General features: G+C 40.5%; 3 protein-coding genes across 7 annotated transcripts; 2 read left to right on the forward strand and 1 right to left on the reverse strand.

The window, feature by feature from the left end:
• Nucleotides 1–314: 314 nt before the first annotated feature.
• LOC135169674 (synaptotagmin 1-like) lies at nt 315–13,673 on the forward strand. 4 transcript variants are annotated; one of them, XM_064134877.1, is made up of 9 exons: nt 315–620; nt 5,512–5,653; nt 5,822–5,947; nt 6,042–6,187; nt 6,285–6,377; nt 6,624–6,818; nt 6,990–7,166; nt 7,335–7,586; nt 7,659–13,673. In XM_064134877.1, the coding sequence occupies exons 2-9, from the start codon at nt 5,515–5,517 to the stop codon at nt 7,851–7,853; spliced, it is 1,323 nt and encodes a 440-aa protein (XP_063990947.1). In that variant the 5' UTR covers nt 315–620; nt 5,512–5,514; the 3' UTR covers nt 7,854–13,673. The 4 variants fall into 4 exon arrangements, with proteins under 4 accessions (XP_063990947.1, XP_063990946.1, XP_063990944.1 ...); XM_064134876.1 differs by having other exon boundaries at nt 5,825–5,947; nt 6,279–6,377; XM_064134874.1 differs by having other exon boundaries at nt 316–620; nt 6,279–6,377.
• A 15-nt stretch (nt 13,674–13,688) lies between these two features.
• Nucleotides 13,689–14,619, reverse strand: LOC135169675 (ejaculatory bulb-specific protein 3-like). Its single transcript, XM_064134878.1, has 2 exons — nt 14,343–14,619; nt 13,689–14,216 (listed from the first exon to the last, which is right to left on the reverse strand). Exons 1-2 carry the CDS (start codon nt 14,506–14,508, stop codon nt 14,068–14,070), a joined length of 315 nt encoding a protein of 104 aa, XP_063990948.1. The 5' UTR covers nt 14,509–14,619; the 3' UTR covers nt 13,689–14,067.
• Nucleotides 14,620–14,736: 117 nt separating this feature from the next.
• On the forward strand, nt 14,737–19,517 carry Mute (muscle wasted). 2 transcript variants are annotated; one of them, XM_064134860.1, is made up of 2 exons: nt 14,737–17,282; nt 17,390–19,517. In XM_064134860.1, exons 1-2 carry the CDS (start codon nt 15,249–15,251, stop codon nt 19,439–19,441), a joined length of 4,086 nt encoding a protein of 1,361 aa, XP_063990930.1. In that variant the 5' UTR covers nt 14,737–15,248; the 3' UTR covers nt 19,442–19,517. The 2 variants fall into 2 exon arrangements, with proteins under 2 accessions (XP_063990930.1, XP_063990929.1); XM_064134859.1 differs by having other exon boundaries at nt 14,738–17,282; nt 17,387–19,517.
• The last annotated feature ends 117 nt before the right edge of the window (nt 19,518–19,634 follow it).

Raw genomic sequence — 19,634 nt, forward strand, 5'->3', positions numbered from 1 at the left:
TTCAGCCTCTCCGTTATTCCGTGCGGTTACACCGCACCACTGAGTCGTCAGTGACTCGATGAATCAACGCTATTGCTACCCCAGAGGCGGCTGAGAAAGGCGAAAAAGCTCCGTGCTTACCACCCTCCACCCATCCTCCCCCCCGCCGCGGATGTTGCGACCGCGGGGTTTCGCCCTCTGGCGAGCCACCAGGACAGAACGAGCGCAACATATATGAAGGGGGACGTTTATCGATCCTCTCCCTCTCGTTCTCCATCGAAAAGCTCCGCCATGTTTCGGCTCACGCGCACTCGCGACACCCTGAGCATCCCCCTCCTTCGGCATCTCTGACCCCTTCACCGAATGTGCAATACGAGTTTTCGTGCACGGAGTTCGTGGATACTTAACAAATTTAGACAATCAATTGCTATCGAAAATGTGGTAGAATTCGACTGTTCATTAAACGAAAAGACGAGAGGAGAGTTTGTGAATTTTCCTATTGTTCCGGGCAATTGACGCCGCGAAGCCCTTCTGTACTTGATATTTAACGCACCATCGCAAGTGCTCGGACATTATTGCTCCGACAGTGAGGAAAATACGTTCCAGGAAGTTGCTCGAGAGATAGTCCAACGAGCCACTGCGTAAGTTATTTGGAAAAGTATTTTTTTTTTAATTAGAGAGACTCCTGGAGAGGGTGGGGTAACGGTGAGATTGAAGGCCTTCGTTTTGCGTGATAATTGTCTCCATCCGGACGGGGCAAAATCGACTGTTACGTGATGTCAGGAGAGGCTTATTTTTCTCGTCGCGGTCGAGTTTTTCCAGGTAATTGGGAGCTTTTTGGTGAAGCTGGTGGACAGTTACGCGAGACGTGAGGAAATGTTATTGATCAGGTTTGGATTGTAACATGGTCGGGTTTTGGCACGCCGAGAACGCTGCCGGGGACGCGGGGAATGGGGCAAAATCGTGGCTCCAGGGTTTAGTTCAAGAGGTTTTTAATTCGGTAATTTTGGAGATTGTTTGTAATTCATTTTGCGCAATTATTGAATTTTTTAAAATTATTCAGTTGTCTGGAGAGTCGGGAGGATCACCAGAGTCACCCGAAGGATGAGCAATATTTTTTTCTGATCCCTGAGCGTGTGAAAAAAAATCAGAGTTCTATTTCCATCGAAAAATGATTTTTTTAATTCTCAGAGGCCATATTTCATAGTTTTGTTTAATAATTCAGACTTCAGAATTTTTTTCTTGATTTTTTAGTACATCATCCCCTCGAAAAAGCCCTTTCCGAAGTATTGATTCGGTTTCGTTCTTTATTTTTCCGTTGACAGACCATTTTATCAGGAGCTCCCCTATCACAGGATTAATATTACAGTTTCAATTACCTTTGACACTGAAAAAATCACGTGTGATTTTTTTACCGATATAATAAACAAAAAAATGATTGAACTAAATGACATGTAGAAGTGCGATTGCTCTCGCGACGTGAGGATCGATAAATGAAGTGCAATCGATTTTTCAGCGAAATGGAAATAAAGATATTGGCGGAGACTCTTCAGCGTCGTATGTAGGGCAGTCGATAGACCCCATAGTCGCCATAATTAACTCTGTCAAAAAGCCAATTTTTTCACCCCCCCAGTCGAAATGAGGTTTTCTCCACTCCAGCGATCCCATTCTCTCCACATGCCGCGATTTCACCCTCAGGAGTTAGGAGTCACGAGGGTATTCTCGGTGGAAGGTAGATTGTTGTCATGGAAAAATGTTTCCTTGTATGGAAATGTCTCCCATGAATGTGAGAATGAATGGGAACTCAAATTACCAGTCGCGAAATTACTCTACCGGTGAGCTTTATTGATCCAGAGGCTAATGTGGATATTTGTCTTGAGTATATTTACACGCATGAAAGTGTTTCATCAAAAATTTCTATTTACATCAAGAATTATTAACTATTTAACAACAATAAAAACTCCCAGCTGTGAATAAAAATTTTAACGTCACAAATTTTGAAATTCTGAGTTTCCTTTTTGCTCCGGCAATTTTTAAATCAGAAAATACGAACCACTGACCTCGATACAGCCGAAGTAATTATGTTTGAATGATTTTTTTTAACTTTACGATTTTTAATAAAAGAAATGAAGCGACGATTGCATATTTATGTCGTCAAGTACGTGAGCCATCTCAGTAAAATTAAAATGCAAACCCAGTGGATGCCACCCACACGTGGACATCCCGAAGCAATTTATGCCGACATCCACCGGAGAACAGAGTCCCCCGTCTGTAATTCGTAATTCGATTTTTAATGAACGAAGTTATCGGGTGTAACGTGTGGGTAATTCGATAATTTTCACTTTTCCCGAAATTGAATGATTTCATTGCCCAGCGAATTGACTTCATCAGTATCGATTGGGCGTTGGTTTGTTGGTCAGCGTGGACCTCAGGCCGTCCCCAGAACCGTAATTTTCACCCTGGTTCATTAGGGCTATCGTCGTAATTGTCCATAGCCGCCAGTTGAATTGCCCCCCTGATTCATCGAGTGAAATTAGTTGAGAAAAGGAAAAAACTTCTACGAAATTGGATTTCGTCAGGAGCTCTTGTTCCGGAAGAGGTTCTTTGAGGGGTTGGGCGGGTGGGGGATTTACACAGAAGTGATTCCTATGACGTCAATCACTTGGTCATTAATTTTTGTTGTTCAAGCGGTGAAGCCCCGCGCCCTGGACGATGCGTTTTCATTTATATTTTCTCTGGTGACTAGACGTGTTAATTTTTTTTAAATTGAACTCGTTAGTTCGTAGATAACATTTCATTAATTAATCGTTTCCATATTCTTCAAAATATATAAAATATATGTCTCATATATTTTTATATAAACTTTACAAATTTGGAAAATATGTGAAATTGGCCCAAATTATTGTTTGCAAATTATTTGGATTATTTATCAGTGTGGATGTCTCATTATTAAGAAATTAAAATTCTAATGTTTAAAATAATAAAATCAGTCGCAAGAAATTCGCTAGATTTTCCTTTGAATTTTTTTTCGAATCCCGTCTGACTGGAACGGGGGTTGATCTACTCAATTCCTTCGCCAGCGACTTCATTCATGTCTCACTCATACCCTTACGCACCCACCACCATGGAATGCCCTTCGAGAGAAGAACCCCATGCAGCCGTGTGCGTAAACCTCGAGGGGTGCGTGCGCAGGCGATGGTGAATGGAGGAAAAGTAATGAGGGTTATCTGGCATATTGAGGATTCGAATATCGACGTCACGTCTGACGATTCCACCAGTCCCTTCATCTACAATTTTTCAATTCTCATTTCCCAGAAGAAAATATTTTTTATTAACGTGAAATGTTTCCAACAAATTCGCTGAATCTCTCTATTAATTCATTAATTAATGTTATTGATTGTTCATTTAATTAATTCAATTGCCTCAAGTAACTTTTCTGTTCCCCTTCCACCCTTACCTCCACCGGGAGGAGACTCTGAACTGAAAAAAAAAATACTCTTGAAGCCACTCAATAGAGCGCGTCCTCGAGAACCCTCGGCGTTCATGTGCCCACCGGAACCTACCCTATTAACCACTATTCATAATTTCCTGAAGTACGGATCGAACACCCCCCCATCCAGCCCCCCCCCCGCAAATTTAAATTATCGTATGCTAATACGTTCGAGCGGTTCTGTTAATCGGCGATATTGATCTCGCCGCGTTTGACATTTTACCTGAGTTGATTCCTATCCTCCGAAGGAATCTAAAAATATGAGAAGAGAGTGCAAAAGGTCGATCAGAGGCGAAGAAGTGAGATAAGATCGGATAGATGTCGAGGATTATCTGAGTACATGAACATTTGTCATGTTAAGGATGTTCCAGTGCTCTGGGAATTTTTTCTGCGGTTAAAAGTGTTTTTAGTTTTCAAACTTCTTCGATTCGAAAATTGGAAATATTATTTTATTTACTTTAGAGAAGTATTTATTTTTTGAAAATTATATTTCTCCAGTCTAATTACTGCCCTGTGGCCCTAAGTTCCATTTAAATTACGATAATTATATTATTCTAGAAAGTGAGACTTTTGAACGTGACCCTGACTGAGCTCAATAAATAATTATTTAGTTTTTTCCAAATTTCTGATTTTCTTGAGGGAAAATTTCGATGAATTATTTAACTCCCATAATCATTGCAGGATTTCATTCAAAGTACTAATTACCCTGATCACGTCCTAGAACAATATGATTGACGCAATTTAAAGTTAATGAGAATTGTCAGGGAGTTGAAAATAAATATTTCCCTGAAGGAACTGGACATTTGGCAAAAATAATTTTTTCCTCAGTGTATCAGTACAAAGCCGTGGGAGTATTTCATCCCCCACTTGCTCAATAAACTCCAGTATTTATCCCCAAAAATGGCAGTTCTTCGCCACTTTTTCTCCCCCAGCCAAGAGACCTCCACTCAGTCCTCTAATCTTCTTACGGCCTTATCCTGGATTTTTCCGTTCATGGCGTTTCGCCATTCACATCCTCGTCCCACGCAATCACCGGGAGTCGATAATGTCATGACGTGGATGAAGCTACTGGCTCCTGTCCACCGTACGTCCCAGTAACTTAATTAAATTTATATTTCCATACACGACATATTTACTCCCCCGAAATACCAGACAGAATTTGAATTTCTACCCCTAAAGGCACAAATTAATTTCACCAACAACTTATTCATTTAAATTAAAAAAATTATTCACTGAATTTTACGAATAATTATTTTTTTTGATAAAAACTACTCGACTGACTGGGGTATAAAATATTTTAGTTAAAATTTTCTGTTCCTACGGGTGATGTCATCATCAGACAATGATTCATTCACCAAAATATTCCCTTTTTATCCAACAATTAAAACGGTATTTGTTTAATAGTGCCACAACCGCTGAATGTAGACTGTAATCAACATATGTGGCTCCAAGGTCGTTCAAATGCTATATGCTCGCCTCAAGTTCAACTTGTCAATAAATTTTTTTCTCTCTGTATAACACAGACCAGTTGCCAGTAACTTCAGTTGGTGCGCAAAGTCCGGGTCGGACTATTGTGCTCTCGTATCCTTCATTCATCTCCATGACGAATTTACCGCGCTCTGTGTGTTGCACGATAAAAGAATTTAATCAGTGGGAAGTTCAATCAATTTCGCGGATGCTGAACGCAACCGTGATTTTGCGTTGAATTAATATTCGTCGGTTTGTTCAGTATGGAAAGACAATTCAGACGATCTATTTATATTTTCTATTGTGACACCAATGGCTGGACAGTGGAGGCTACTGATCACACGCTGCTGTACAAACAATTCGAGGAGTAGTAACAATTCCATCAAATTATTTTCTCGGAATTTTACATGCAACAGTGCATGAACAAATTCTAAAAAAACATAATTCTGGTAAAAACATCAAGAAGATTTCAGTATTTTTTTATTCACTGTAGGCTTCTGTTTTACCTTCCACATTTTTATCTTGAAATTTTATGAAATTTTGTTATATTTCAAGAAGCTCAATTTTTTTTTTAGAAAATGCCGGCAGTAAAGAGAGATATTCCGCTACCTGCGGAGAGTCAAAATGCGGCACGCCCTCTTAGCACTTCTCAACTCCTCACTACATTACCCAGTGAAATAATGAAACCGGGGACAACCAGCGAAGAGTCTGCAACTGGTAATTATTTCAATGTTGCAGATTTTTATCTGATTTTTATGCGCATTCCCACGTAAATATGAATATGCAAAAATTGTATGTTCGAGGAGAGTCTGCATGTCGTTAGTAAAATATATCTCCCTTCATTAATAATATAATGAGCGATTCTTGAATTCTAATCACCTCCAGCAGGCGTTTCGGAAGCTCCAACAGAGTCGACAGCGAAGAATATCGCGAAGAAGATAGAAAATGTCGGTGAGGAGATAGCAGCTGCCACAGGCATTCCAACATGGGGAGTGGTGGCTATCTTCATAGGTAAACCTTCTCATCAAAGTTATAAACAAAAACATCCACCGAAAAATTAATCCGATACGTAAAATTCTTAAAATAAATATTTTTCGATTCTCAGCTGTGGGTGCAGTAGTCCTGGGCATCTGCTTCTGCTGTATAAGGAGATGCTTCCGCAAGCGTCGATCAAAGGATGGCAAGAAGGGCCTGAAAGGCGCTGTGGACCTGAAGAGCGTCCAGCTTCTCGGTGGCACCTACAAGGACAAGGTTCTTCATTTTAGTTCTATTTTTGTTTGGCTAGTCGCTAGATAAATTAATCTTTATTCGCCCCCCGTGGAATCCACTTTCATGTACCCAGGTACAGCCCGACATGGAGGAGTTGACGGACAACGCCGAGGAGCCGGATGAAGCTGAGAGCAAACAGAGCGAGGTCAAGCTTGGAAAGCTCCAGTACAAGGTGAACTGATGCTTGCCAAATTATCAATGTCTCTTGCCAAAATATTTCGATTCATAAAACTATTTCCTTCTCTCCCACTCTGCACCCTGTCAAGGACTGTCACACACCACTGGGATACATGAACATTTATTCATAATTTATGTACTTAATGTTGGACATATACTGACGATGTACACCTTCGATGTTGTTTTTGTATTGCTAATGGTTTTTTACGGGTTTTCATGCAACTAATGTTGAACTCCTCAGCTCGAATACGACTTCAATTCAAACAGCTTAGCTGTGACAGTCATCAAGGCTGAGGAGCTACCTGCACTCGATATGGGTGGCACCTCGGATCCTTATGTCAAGGTTTATCTTCTGCCGGATAAAAAGAAGAAGTTCGAGACGAAAGTGCACAGGAAGACACTCAACCCTGACTTCAACGAGACCTTCACGTTCAAGGTAATTTATGGGGAACTTTTGGGAGAGGAACAAGGGCTCTTGTGCTGCTGGAGAAATTCCAGGGACAAATAACTAAGGATGTTTAAAATATATAAAAATATTTGTAAAGCAATTTTGGAATTTTTTTTCGACTGTTCAGACCTAAATTAACATTGTATATTCTGCTCTCAGGGCGTTCCCTATGCTGATGCCATGAACAAGACCCTCGTATTCGCCATTTTCGATTTCGATAGGTTCTCGAAGCACGATCAGATTGGGGAAGTTAAGGTGCCACTCTGTCAGATTGATTTGGCTCAGACAATCGAGGAATGGCGAGAGCTGCAGAGTGTTGAGGGTGAGGGTGGACAGGTGAGTGTTGACTTTGACTTCTCATTAACCCCAATGACTCGAGATAAATTAAAATTAGCAGCTAATTAATAAGAAGTTATCCCCCAAATTTTCCTATCAACAATTTTGGATCTCGACTTTGTCAACAAGTATAATATTTAAAAATGTTTAATGTTCAATAAAATTCAGGACAACAAACTGGGTGATATCTGCTTCTCCCTTCGCTACGTTCCCACCGCTGGAAAACTGACGGTTGTCATTCTGGAGGCGAAGAATCTGAAGAAGATGGACGTCGGGGGTCTCTCCGATCCCTACGTCAAAATCGCCCTAATGCAGAATGGAAAGCGATTGAAAAAGAAGAAGACATCTATCAAAAAGTGCACCCTCAACCCTTACTACAACGAATCGTTCTCATTCGAGGTTCCCTTCGAGCAAATTCAGGTAATCACTCTCTCATCCCTTCAGTAAAAAATTAAGGGATTGTCTAATGCCTCTCTCTCTCTCTCATTGCAGAAAGTAAATCTCATGGTAACAGTCGTTGATTATGACCGCATTGGGACATCTGAACCAATCGGTAAAGTCATCCTCGGTTACAATGCAAGTGGTACTGAATTGAGACATTGGTCTGACATGCTGGCATCCCCGAGACGCCCCATTGCACAATGGCACACACTCAAGGACCCTGAGGACGGTGATAAGAAGGATTAAGACCCCTCCAGTCCTTGTGCGAGGTAAATTAACGAACGAATAGAAGGAGTCAAAGTCCCACGTTCCCCTCCTTTTATTCTCCAATTAATTAATTAACAAACGTTAAAGATAAAAAAAAAACAGGAGCCGAAATACTTCGAAATACGTTTAGACACTTTATAATTTTCACTGAAGCGGAGAGTAAATTGCATTATTGATGAGACAATTGACAAATTTTCAAATGGCAGAGGGGAAAATACCTAATGGATATTATCTATCGAACGATTATTCCGATGATTTAAAAAAATGGGAATAACTTACCATCACGAATATAGAATTTAACATGCTCTGACGAAGTGTAGTGTCTTGTATATACACATATATCTTATGTACTTCTCTCTATAGATGAATTTTATTGAGCAGAGAGTGGTGATGATTTCTTCACGAATGACGTCACCATTGACATCGGCATTTTCACACGAATGAAATAATTTAATAGAAAAATTTGGAGGGACGATAAATTTCCCCTAGAAAATCCCAGCCAGGAATTTTATTACAAATTTAATTGGATTTCTACTGAATTTTCCATCTGTTTTTGGCGGATGCCATTGAAATGCCATTCAAATATTCCATAGAATTTTTTCGGTCTATTTTTGTTATTTGATTTTCATCTCAAGGAGAAAAGAGACATAGAATGAAACAAGGAAGCCTAGAAAATTCTATAGAATATCTCTATAGAAGTCTATGGGAGCCTATACAATTACATAAAATTCAATAAAAATCCGATAGAATTTCCTGGAGATATCGTCGCTCTATTAAATTTATTCGTTCGTGGACGTATTTTGGGTTTATTTTATCAAAATCACTAGTTTTGAAACGAGAAATGAATGACTCATTTTCATTCACCTGCATATCCCGTTTAATCATGTTTCATTTAATATATTTATTATATTTTACGTAGATTGACTAACGATTGACGTTATTTTATGACGATTAAAATGAATTTAGTGATTGGTTGGTTGTAAAAGTTCATTGTTATACTCATGCTAAATATCATTGTTTTATCATTTCATTAATGGGAAAATGCTTTCTCACGATGTCTTCGTACGCTGACGTAATAACCATAATTCATAATAATAATGATAGTGACGATAAGAGGAGGAAATGGAGAACAGTGCAGAGGACGAAAATACTAATGACATTTTGAGTTGTTTATTGTACACACGTCATTGGTATTTTTTTTAAAAACCGACATTCAAATTATTTTCAAATTGTTTGGTTTGGATGATAATTTTCGGTAATTCCGCTGGTAGAGTGAAAGAAGGTTCTGGAGTCGTATGAATGAATTTCACGGTCATATTGATGTCGAAAAATCCATTATTGAGAGCCTTGGAATTACGATACGCCATTTAATCAACTTCTATGGTATTAACAGCTAAAATTAAAATGACCGAAATGTGGAGGGAATTTAAGAACAGGCCTAGGGTTTCGGTGTCTCTGCAGATCAACAGGAATTGGGAGGGATTGGAACGGCGAAATAATTTCGTAGAAAAATCCAGCAAATTTCGCGAGTAATTTAACGGCTTCACTGAGGGGGAATTTATAAAAATTATTTCATGGGGAAATTTGAAATGAAAAATTTCTACAGAAAATGGAAAATTAAATTCTACCGATTGTTCCATCGAATTCTGCGGATTTTTCTATGAAATTTAATCCCACGTGTGAATACATTCAAGAGCACAAATATATTACATGTGTTGTTAACCATAATTGCAATGTTTCCGATGGTTCCTCGTGAACTGGCGTATATAGTACATGTACCTATCCTGTATTGTACATATTTTATTCCGTTAACGTATTAAAAAAGCCAGAACACACTAAAACATGTTTTCATTTGAATGAGAAACAGTAGTGGATTAATCCATTAATTTTAATCCCCTGAATAATTACTCCCTTCGACGATTGCGATTGAATTTCTCTTTTCCCTCCGCTCCATTTGTAAATAATTTAGAGTAATTTATGTACATATACACCAGTGGAAAAATCATCCCGCGAAATAAATCTGAGAACGGCCTTTTCTTCGAAATTATCCCCGACGCGAAGAGAAGAACAATGAAAAAATAAAAAAAAATCAAATCTGTGCGAGATTCTGCAGAGGAACAAATATATCTAAAGAATACAATTTAACAAATGGACAATATATGTAAAAATGAAGTTTTCCAAGTCACCTTTGGAACTTTTATCATCACCGACATTGATGTAATCACGTGATCGAGATAATTATACAACGCCGAGGTAAAAAAAATGTGTTTATTTGTTCCAAAACTAATGGGCGTTGAAGGACGTCATTAAAATCCGCAATCAGCGCTCCGATACCTTCAGACTAGATTAAGTTCTGGGAGTTATCCCAGATAAAACTGAAAAAAACTCGATTAATTGTCGTTGGCTCATCTTTTTATGAAAAATGATGTACGATTTATAAGATAGCCCCTCAGTGTGAGCACATCGATGCTCACACACATGGATCAGTATTTCCGATGATTATAGGATTAAAACATTCTGTCAGTATCTAGCAGAATTAAGACAGGCACCTACTAGAGATTTTAATCCGAGGGGTTATTCACAGGCGAATAATTTCATCGATCGCAGTCGAAAGCTAATTAAAATAAATAAAAGCAAAATAAAAATATTTTCCAGCTCCTCATGAATATTCTTTCCACATTTTAATGCCAGTGGAGCCATCAGAATTAATTGGTTGTACCTTTAAATGGTTCTAATCAACGTCCAGAGTGTACCAGTGACCGGAAACCCCGTTCGCATCCTCTCTGATTCTGGAAAAAAATCCTTTTGAATTAATAAATTTTCAATATTATGAAATTGCATAATTATAATGAATCCGTGAATTTTCCGGGGATTAAAATCGATTACAACGTGGAATGATCCCACCTCTACCCCCGTGAGTGGCCCCTCGATTTAATCGCGAGTATTTATTATTTGGTTCAATCGTTTTGTTGTCAGGACCAAGTATTACTGTAACAATGAATCATCTCGTTCCATGGGCCATTATTTTGCACTGATGCATCGATTCACTGAGGGAATACATAAGCAATTATATATCATTAAGCTGTTACGGAGAAATTGAGTGAGGACAGTAAATTCGAGCGAGTTGGACCACTTTATTTGTCTATTTCCACTATCATCCTTCCACCCTGGGCTTTTACAGCTTCAATCCAATTAATTCGCTTCGCACTGCACATTTTCATTAAACATTCGGAACATTGCGTAACCGATGTTATGATTTAACTGATTTTGAAGCCTCTGTGAGGCACGTCCAGCTGAGAATAAAAAAAAAACGAGAGTACCTCAGATTGTATAATAAACAAATATTATATAACACCGCGATGTGTATATAAAATTATATAATTGTCAGGTACGCGAGGAGATGTAGCGAAATGTGAAAGATACACGAGGGAAATTTCCGTGGGAATTTCAATGGCTAGGGAATTTAAAAAATATGTTGATAGTTAGAATAAAAATTGAGAATTTAATTAATTTTTGAAATGATAATCGAGTAATAAATTCTGTCGTTGTTTTTAATGTTTAGTTTTTTTTTCATTTCGTATATTAAATCGAAAGGTAAATTTTAATTTAATATGTCAGGTCCATTGTTTCTATAAATAGAGTTCAGTTGACAATTCCCTTGTGGTTGAAATTACCGGTGAAATTTCTGCTAGTGTATCGAGAGTGAATTTAATCAATTGAGTGTATCTGCACGCATGTACCTTTGACACTAATGTATCTAGAGTGCCTTTGATTATTTCGAGGAATTATTGATTTCGAAAAGTAACAACTCGTTGTAGTCATCGCAATTGCTGTCCTCCTGATGTCTAGTTGGGCTGGAGTTTACGATTCGTAGAATCGACGAGAGTTAGCACATCACTGGTGGCTATCACCTATTTAAACGTCATTCTAGACCTTTGGTTTTGACGACTGTAGTGAACAGGATTTTTTATTGATTTTTTGAATTGAAAAAACGGCCGTAGTACAAACATTTTGTGAAAAATACGTATCCAATAGTTTTCACAAAATTTGTGTAGCTCATCAATTTTTTTAATGAAAAAAAAAATCCTAAAACTATCCCGTTGGGAACCTGGGATGAGTGCGTTTCATTCGAAGTTAGTTAAAGGCGGATAACTCGTAAATAAAGAGAGTCAGAGAAATTTTTATAAATATCTTTTTTGTAGAGCGAAGGGTGGACTAAAAAAATGGTGTATAGAAAAATTTTGCTATCTCCTCTCGTTGAAAAGATCTGGAGCGATAATTGGGAATGCACTTGTTCTCGGTCCACGATTCATTACAGATCGTCGATTTTAATAGGGACACTATCATAATCACAGAACACTGATCAAATCTTAATCATTAGGCACGAGCGGTAACCCTGTGTCGTTGATCGACTGAAAACTTATATTTGGGAGTCATACATTGTGTATTATAGATATTTATCTGTGAAGGAGAGTGAAGATTATTGTGGTATATTAGGAAAATGTTATGGTAGACTGGTACACGTGTAATAACTATGCCCTACTTTGGGGTTTCGGGGGTGGGTCTGAATTTGAAATAAATGGTAATTCGGTTCGGGATTTTGAAGGAAGATAAAGGATCAAATTTTCAGAAATTGTAATTCAATAGAATCGAACGTTGAATTTGAATCGAGAAAATTTGATAGGAAATATCTTAATAGAATAATTCGTCAAGAAAAGAATTCTATTGACATTTTCTATAAAATATTTCCTATAAAAGTTGAAGATTCCAATTGAATTCAGAACCACCAACCGAAAACCTCCTGGAGCTAATTTTTCCCATTCGTTGATTTATACGGATCTAAATATTCAATCGCCGGAAATTTATTGAATCACAGTTCAATGAGCCATCACCAAACTCATTGCAAATTGTCATTGGAAAATGCAGTGACTAAACGAAATAAAAATCCCACAATTGCGAGAAATATTGAACGAATAGCCTAGTTATTGTTCATCCAGGCACTAATCCAACTCGATCACATTCCACTGCACCACTGAGTAATTACTAAGATACGTGTGAAACCAGTGCCTTACTGCATTCTCTAATGACAATCAGTAATGCCCTTGAAATTCGCAACTCGATCGTTGACATAGCAAAAAAAATATCCACCAAAAATCATCCTCACGATTTTTCCCTCAAGCTTATCACCACCATCAATCAACTCACGATTTCAAGAAGGAATAATTACAATATTAATCAAAGGAATCCGGAGATTATGTAAATAAGATTGATTGAATGATTGAACCAAGAAAAAATTCAATGTTTGCAAAACCCCTCGTTCCGTTCACTCTCGAAATTTGTAATAAATAAATGGATTTATTTACTGAGTACTGGTAGTTTTCACCGAGGAATGGAGACGATGATGACACACAGTAGGGATGATAGTGTTATCTCAACAGTAGTGGTATTGATTGTAAAGAATTAAACAAAAAAATGATGCAGATGTTTGTCCCCAGCTGAGTATCCTCGGAACAACCCCCAAGCGATAATACTCGCAGGACGATGATTTTTCAGGTAAAAATTTCATCGTAATAAGAACAATTGAATGAAATCGAAATTAATCGATGAATAATACAACAGCTTGAGCAGGAGGAGATTCCGACGCACGAATTCGAAGATAACTTGATCTTTTTATTGGTATGCACTATTAAAATTAAATGACATGACGGAAGAGATTTAAATTATGAGGTAAAAATGAGTAAAAATGACCCCCACGCCTCCAGCTTGCGAACATAAATAAACTTATATAAATAAATAAAATGAGAATGTATCACGTAATTGTATCATTCCATTTAATAATTATGATAATAAGAACATTAGTGCGACAATGTACTGTACATCATAGAAGTTATTATTATATCGTAATTATGTAATAAATATTGTTGTTAACATAAAATCATTGGTTTTGTCATTTATTGTGTAATTTTAATGGCCGGAAAACTGTATTTTTCATTGCGCAGCAGTTTAATCATCAAATCTCTCTTTGCCATTCGTCGCAATGACTAATTATCAGTAACGAATAGTAGGAGTTGGCTTTTAGTCGCCACAGGCGAATAATTCTGAGAATAAATTTCAATTGGTCTATGAGAGTCGAATAAAGATAATTGTAGTCAGTGCTGAGTGGCAAAATATTTACTTTGTTTGTCGGTATCGTCTAGCCTTGGTTGGGGGGATATAATTCACGAATTTGTCGGTTTAGTTCGGGGTGGGAGGTCTCCATGAAGTCCATCAGACGACGCATGATCTTGGCTTGAATGGATGAGCAATGGCCACAATCATTGTTCAATGCATCGGGTAATATATCTGAAAAAGGGAAGAAATTATTGTCAACGGTTTTCGTTCGTTAAGTTTCATCGATTTTAATTATTAACCAGGTCGAATGGTCTGTGAAATAGATCTTTTGGGGCATTCCGGGAGAACAATACTCACCTTTGATCATTTGTCCGATTATATCGCAGGGTGCCTTGTTCAACATACAATCAATTTCTTTGTTAACAAATGTTTTGTCCTTCAGGAAGGTTTCGACCCCCAAATCGTGAGCACCAATAACAACAAAGAGTGTTGCAACAAAAACCAAAATCGTTTGCATCTTCATTTTTATCCACAAACAGTTGCTAATTCGCCAGCGAAATTCTCGATTGTGTAGAGTTATCGTCGGTTATCACTTGAATTAATTCTCGACTGAATGATGGACTCTGCGAGACCTGATGTCTTATATACCCAGGAGCTGGTCGGCTCGCTATTGTCCTGGTTGTGGAATTGGCTATGCCCATGGGTGCTTCTGGAGAGATGGGGGAGAAGAAAGGGTAAAGATTGAAGTAATTAATTTTGGCGATGAAGATTGGCAAGAGTTATTAGAAGGAAATAGAATTTTTTTAGAGTATGAAAAAATTTCAGTAATTTTTCACATAAATAAATTCACTTTTCACTCGATTGGCAAAATTCTTCCTGAAATATTCATCCCCACCACCGTTTAGTTTTCCCGCGCGAAAGTTGTAGGTCAGTGTCATAGGTCAGTGTCCAAACAATCGATTCAGTGAACAAAATGTTGTGAAATTGAGCCATAAAAATCGCGAATAATTAGAATAATTAATTCTAAATACGTCCAAGAACTGATAATGTTCATAAAGAGAAGGAGAATATCCTTAAGAGACTGAATACGACCCTCCACCAGGTATTTATGTTGCATTCCCTGAAACATAACCTCACCAAAGATGTCAGTATCGCCAGGATCTTGGCTTTTCTCCTGATTTTGTTCACAAAAACGAAATAATCACCGATAATTATCAATCTAACTAATTGTAAAGCCGAAATACTCTTGATATTACTCGAAAAATGGGGATCGACAACCCCAGGAGAGCCCCAGAGGCTCTGTCCACCCCATCGCCGAGCAGTTCTCCCCGCAAATGTAACTTGTCATTCTGCTTCAATTTCGACGTCGACGGAATCGACAGCGACACGACAACCGACTCTGAGACTCCCGGTCTCCAGATCGACGTCTCCGAGGTGATAAATTACCAGAAAACCCGCAAACGAAAGTACGTAGAGATTGAAGAGACATCGGCGATCGACGAAATGGAGGAAGAAATTGAACGACAGTTGGATGCTAAAGCAGCAAAAACAAACTTAACAGCGACCAACGTGAAAAACATCCTCAAGCATGTCATCACCAACGAGCACGTCCTGGCGATGGTTCAGAACAGCGTTCACAACACTGAAGAGGGTGCGATATTCGAGCCAAAATTGACACGAGCAAAGGCGAAGGAGCTGGCAATGGCACAGCCCAACATTCCCTGGCCAATGACACCAGTCAAGAAACCTGGCTCGTCGGAGGTTCAGGCCCTCATCAGTGAAGATTTCCACGAGGACTCCTCCGACGAAGAGTACCACCCGGATCACGACCAACAGAGTGAGGATGAGGGGGATCAGTTGATAAATAGTGACGTTGATTCATCTCCAGCAACCTCAGCCCCTCAGCTTGAGGCCCAGGTTCAACCTGAAGGATCCCCTCGGAATCGATTGGCGCAGGTGAACGTACACTACGACGATGAGGGTGTCTTCAAGATCCCCTCGATTCCCCATGTACCCACTGAGGAAGAGAACATTGGCCAGAGGACGAGGTCCAAGTTGTCGTTAAGTGAAACACCACTGGAGCACATCGAACAGGCTTTCATTCCCCCTGACATCACCACTGACATGTACGACTGGGACTGTGACATGGACGAGGAGTGGAACAAGTTCTTGACCGAATTCACCCAGCCCCTGCCCCATGAACCGAACGGTGAGGACGACCCTGAAGCGGATCCAGAGTACAACATCTTGGATGACAGGGAGAGCGAAACGCTGGACAAGGAGGAGATCAGGGACGATAAGGCGGTGAAAGTCTCGAGGAAAGAGCTCAAAGATCTCGTGGCTGAGCTGTTTGAGTTCGAGGACATGTTCGCGAAGGGGGAGATTCAGGAGGAACTCGAGGGGTCCAAGAAGAGGAAGAGTTTGGAGACCTCTGTGAGTTCAGTGCATAATAATTCAACTGACAATCCAATGGTGAATCTTCTACCAGCTCTGGCTGAGCCAGAACTCCCCAAGATCGTGAGCTTCGAGCACAGCAATCTCATTGCCATTCAGTTTCAACAGCATGTCCAACTGATGGTGCAGCACTTCGTGATGACCTACCAACATCCGGAGCTACATTCACACTCGATAACTTGCAAAGACAATTTAAATAGTATTAATTTCCTTCGCACTGGTGATCATTCAGCGTTCAATGTCCTGAATCTCCCTGATGCGCTGGTATTGGCGAACGATTGGGAGGAAAAATTCAGGGATGAGAAATTTCAAGCGGAGTACAAAGACATGCAGGAGAATGAGATAAAAATAAATCGCCTGAGGGCATCGAAAAAGCTCGGCTATACTCCGAAATTCCACCCTGAAATGATTAAACTCTTCATGGAGAGTCGAGCACTCATGTATCCAGAGTTACTACCCCACGTACCCATGAAGGAGCCTCCGAGAACAGGTTTTAAGACTCTGTATTCAAAATCAGAGGAGCACTTGCTGGCTCTAGGCCTCGAACAATTCATCCCCTTCCATGAATCACGACAACGGAAATTCTCGCTCAAGAGGATGATCCTCATGGATGCCACCCAGTCTATCTCTGAGTTTCTGATGCCAGTTAGGAGCTCCAAGGCTTTGTATGGGCATGTGAATCACCTACGCGGTGCTGGTGACGATAATCCGGTCGGTTACTATTTCAAAAATGGGTATGTTCCCAGCAGAATTCATTGCATTGCGTTGGACAATACTGCAAGGGCTCCAAAGGATCAACCAAAGAGTTCACTGCCTGCCGTGTGGCAGGAAATATCTAGTAAGGTAATTTAAACAAATCGACAAATTTTTTGCAATTAGAAGTTCACAGCGTTTATTTATTAAAAAAAAACCATTCCCCTGTTGAATAACACTTTGTTCCATTCCAGAAGAACTCTCCAAAAGAACCCCTCACGACGTCATCAACCTCCCTCATCCGATGTCTCTCAGAATCAACCGACAACATGATAATCGATGCGAGTTTCTTATCGCCCCTGATTCACATGCTCCCTAACATGCCAACCCTGGACCAAACTCCCCCAAAGCGTGTCTCAGACCCCGCTAAAGAAGCATCACCCCTCCAGGAGCACCCCCAGAGTTCCCCACAGCTGCGCCAGATGACTCCGCGGCTGGCAAAAATCCGAAGTGCCCAAAATATGAAGCTAATGACCCAGGTGTCAGGCCCCAAGAGTTCTCTCAGTCCCTCGGTAAAATCACGCGCAAAAGACGACTCCCCGAAGACCCCAGAAATCTCCTCCGAGCAATCCCGCGGTGACAACGAGGACGAGATAGCGGAGCTGATGCTAGCGAGCACAACAATTCGAAAGGACTCAGTGAACCGAAAGAAAGCAAAGGAAGCCAGAGAACTGGAGAACATAAAGAGACTGATGGAGGCTGAGACAGCCCTGGGTCATGAGGAGCGCGTCACCAAGTTCGCAGCGTCCTGCATCCAGAAAGTCCACATGACCCTGGAGGCCTCCAACCCAGACCTGCTAAAGACAATAATCAAACTCTTCACGGACTACAGCGAGAAAATGGAAGGTGCGAAGCAGATGACTGAGGACCTCCAGGATAAATTGGCAATCGACTTTTATAGAGGAGTCTGCAGCGCCCTTGCGGACTACCCAGAGCTCTCCTCTGACTTCGTCTCCTTCCTGAAGCCCCACCAGGCCGTGATGATGGACAAGTTCAAGGAGCACACCATGTCCAAGAAAATGGCTGAATTCATGAACGTAGCGCAGGTCTATTTCGCGAAGCAGCCAGCCAGGATGACTCGTCTGATGCAAGCGATCACTCAGTTAGCTGCCGAGTCGTCTCCCAGTCTGGAGGGGGTGCACAGTGTCATGGATCCAGTGCTGAAGGGACACTCCCTCCCCATGGACATGTTTCTGCAGTGTATCCCCAGTGGGAAGCCACCTGAGAGCCTTTTTCTACCTCATCTGTTTGAGAATCTCACGTGCCCAGTGGGGCCTTATGATAAGAACAAAGTCTACACCGAGGATTCAATGGAGCTATACGAGAATGTAGAGCTGTCAACTCCTCCTACACAGGATGATCCTTATGGGGGTGACAACTGCAAGTGTATTTGCCATGAGAATAATAATTCTCCATCGAAGACGAGTGGCTCCGATCACTGCATATCCTGTGGGGTCAGGTACCTCAATGGAAGGATTTATCTACAGACCTCTGAAGGACTGAGACCTGCCAAGGTCACGTTCCCAGGAGATGAGGAGGAGAAGTTGGAGAACATCGCGAGGGTGTCATTGAAGACCAGTGAGCGATGCACACCTACGGGCTCCACTGGGAGGAGGAGAAAGTCGTCGAAGAATGAACCTGGGGGTGAGGAGGTCTCCCAGAAGTGTCCTGCCAAGAGCTCACCCCTGAAAGAGGGCGACGAAGGAAAGGCAAGACGCGGGGGAAAATCTCCACCGAAGTACATTGATCACAGGAGAATGTCTAAATCCTCGGACACCAGCAGTTGCTCGGCACAGACCACTGATCACTCTCCCATCAAGAGCAAGAGGGAGAGGAGGGCTGAGAGGAGAGAGGCTAAGTCTGATTCGAAAAATTCTATTTTGGATGTTAATAAGGGCAGTGAGGGACAGTTTGCGAACTCCCACGATCATGAGGATGTGACGAGTAGAGCTGACGCGGTGGAGACGGAGGAGGAGGTCAGTAAGGTTGATAATAGTGAGGATGAGGTGAATGTGAGTGAACAGTTGGACATGGAGAACAGCAAGTCTGACAGCGACATGGTGGCTGAACCAGAGGATGTGGAGAAACCCTGGTCTAGGCAAGAAGATGCTGTTCTTCTGCAGCACGTGCAGAAGGATTACTCAGAGAGAACTTTTGAGGTTGTCAGTGAGGTGTTGGAGGGAAGGTCGATGGACCAAGTGAAGAGACGATGTGAAGTACTACTTTCGTTGTTAGAAAAGATTATTTAGTTAGGGAAGTTTTTAAATATCTATATTTAAAATTGTTGAATGAATTGAATTAAAACGACGAGCGAATTCTTGGTCATTATTGCATTATTTTATTCCTAATTAGGTAGTCTGAAATTTCTTCTCGTATTTATTCATCGTTTATTCGAAATACTTGGTGATTTAGTCGCCTAGCGCTGTTCCCTGCGTGGGTGAC

This window comes from Diachasmimorpha longicaudata, chromosome 15 (assembly GCF_034640455.1).
Source record: "Diachasmimorpha longicaudata isolate KC_UGA_2023 chromosome 15, iyDiaLong2, whole genome shotgun sequence".
NCBI lineage: Eukaryota > Metazoa > Arthropoda > Insecta > Hymenoptera > Braconidae > Diachasmimorpha > Diachasmimorpha longicaudata.

What these genes read in the sequence shown, in the direction of transcription:
- LOC135169674 (XM_064134874.1), top strand. Translation starts at nt 5,515, where the DNA reads ATGCCGGCAGTAAAGAGAGATATTCCGCTACCTGCGGAGAGTCAAAAT. An exon ending in GTGGCACCTACAAGGACAAG is followed by an intron (nt 6,188 to 6,278) that starts GTTCTTCATTTT and finishes TCATGTACCCAG; the next exon opens with GTACAGCCCGACATGGAGGA. An exon ending in ACGAGACCTTCACGTTCAAG is followed by an intron (nt 6,819 to 6,989) that starts GTAATTTATGGG and finishes TTCTGCTCTCAG; the next exon opens with GGCGTTCCCTATGCTGATGC.
- LOC135169675 (XM_064134878.1), bottom strand. Translation starts at nt 14,508, where the DNA reads ATGAAGATGCAAACGATTTTGGTTTTTGTTGCAACACTCTTTGTTGTT. An exon ending in AATCGGACAAATGATCAAAG is followed by an intron (nt 14,217 to 14,342) that starts GTGAGTATTGTT and finishes TCCCTTTTTCAG; the next exon opens with ATATATTACCCGATGCATTG.
- Mute (XM_064134859.1), top strand. Translation starts at nt 15,249, where the DNA reads ATGGGGATCGACAACCCCAGGAGAGCCCCAGAGGCTCTGTCCACCCCA. An exon ending in GGCAGGAAATATCTAGTAAG is followed by an intron (nt 17,283 to 17,386) that starts GTAATTTAAACA and finishes GTTCCATTCCAG; the next exon opens with AAGAACTCTCCAAAAGAACC.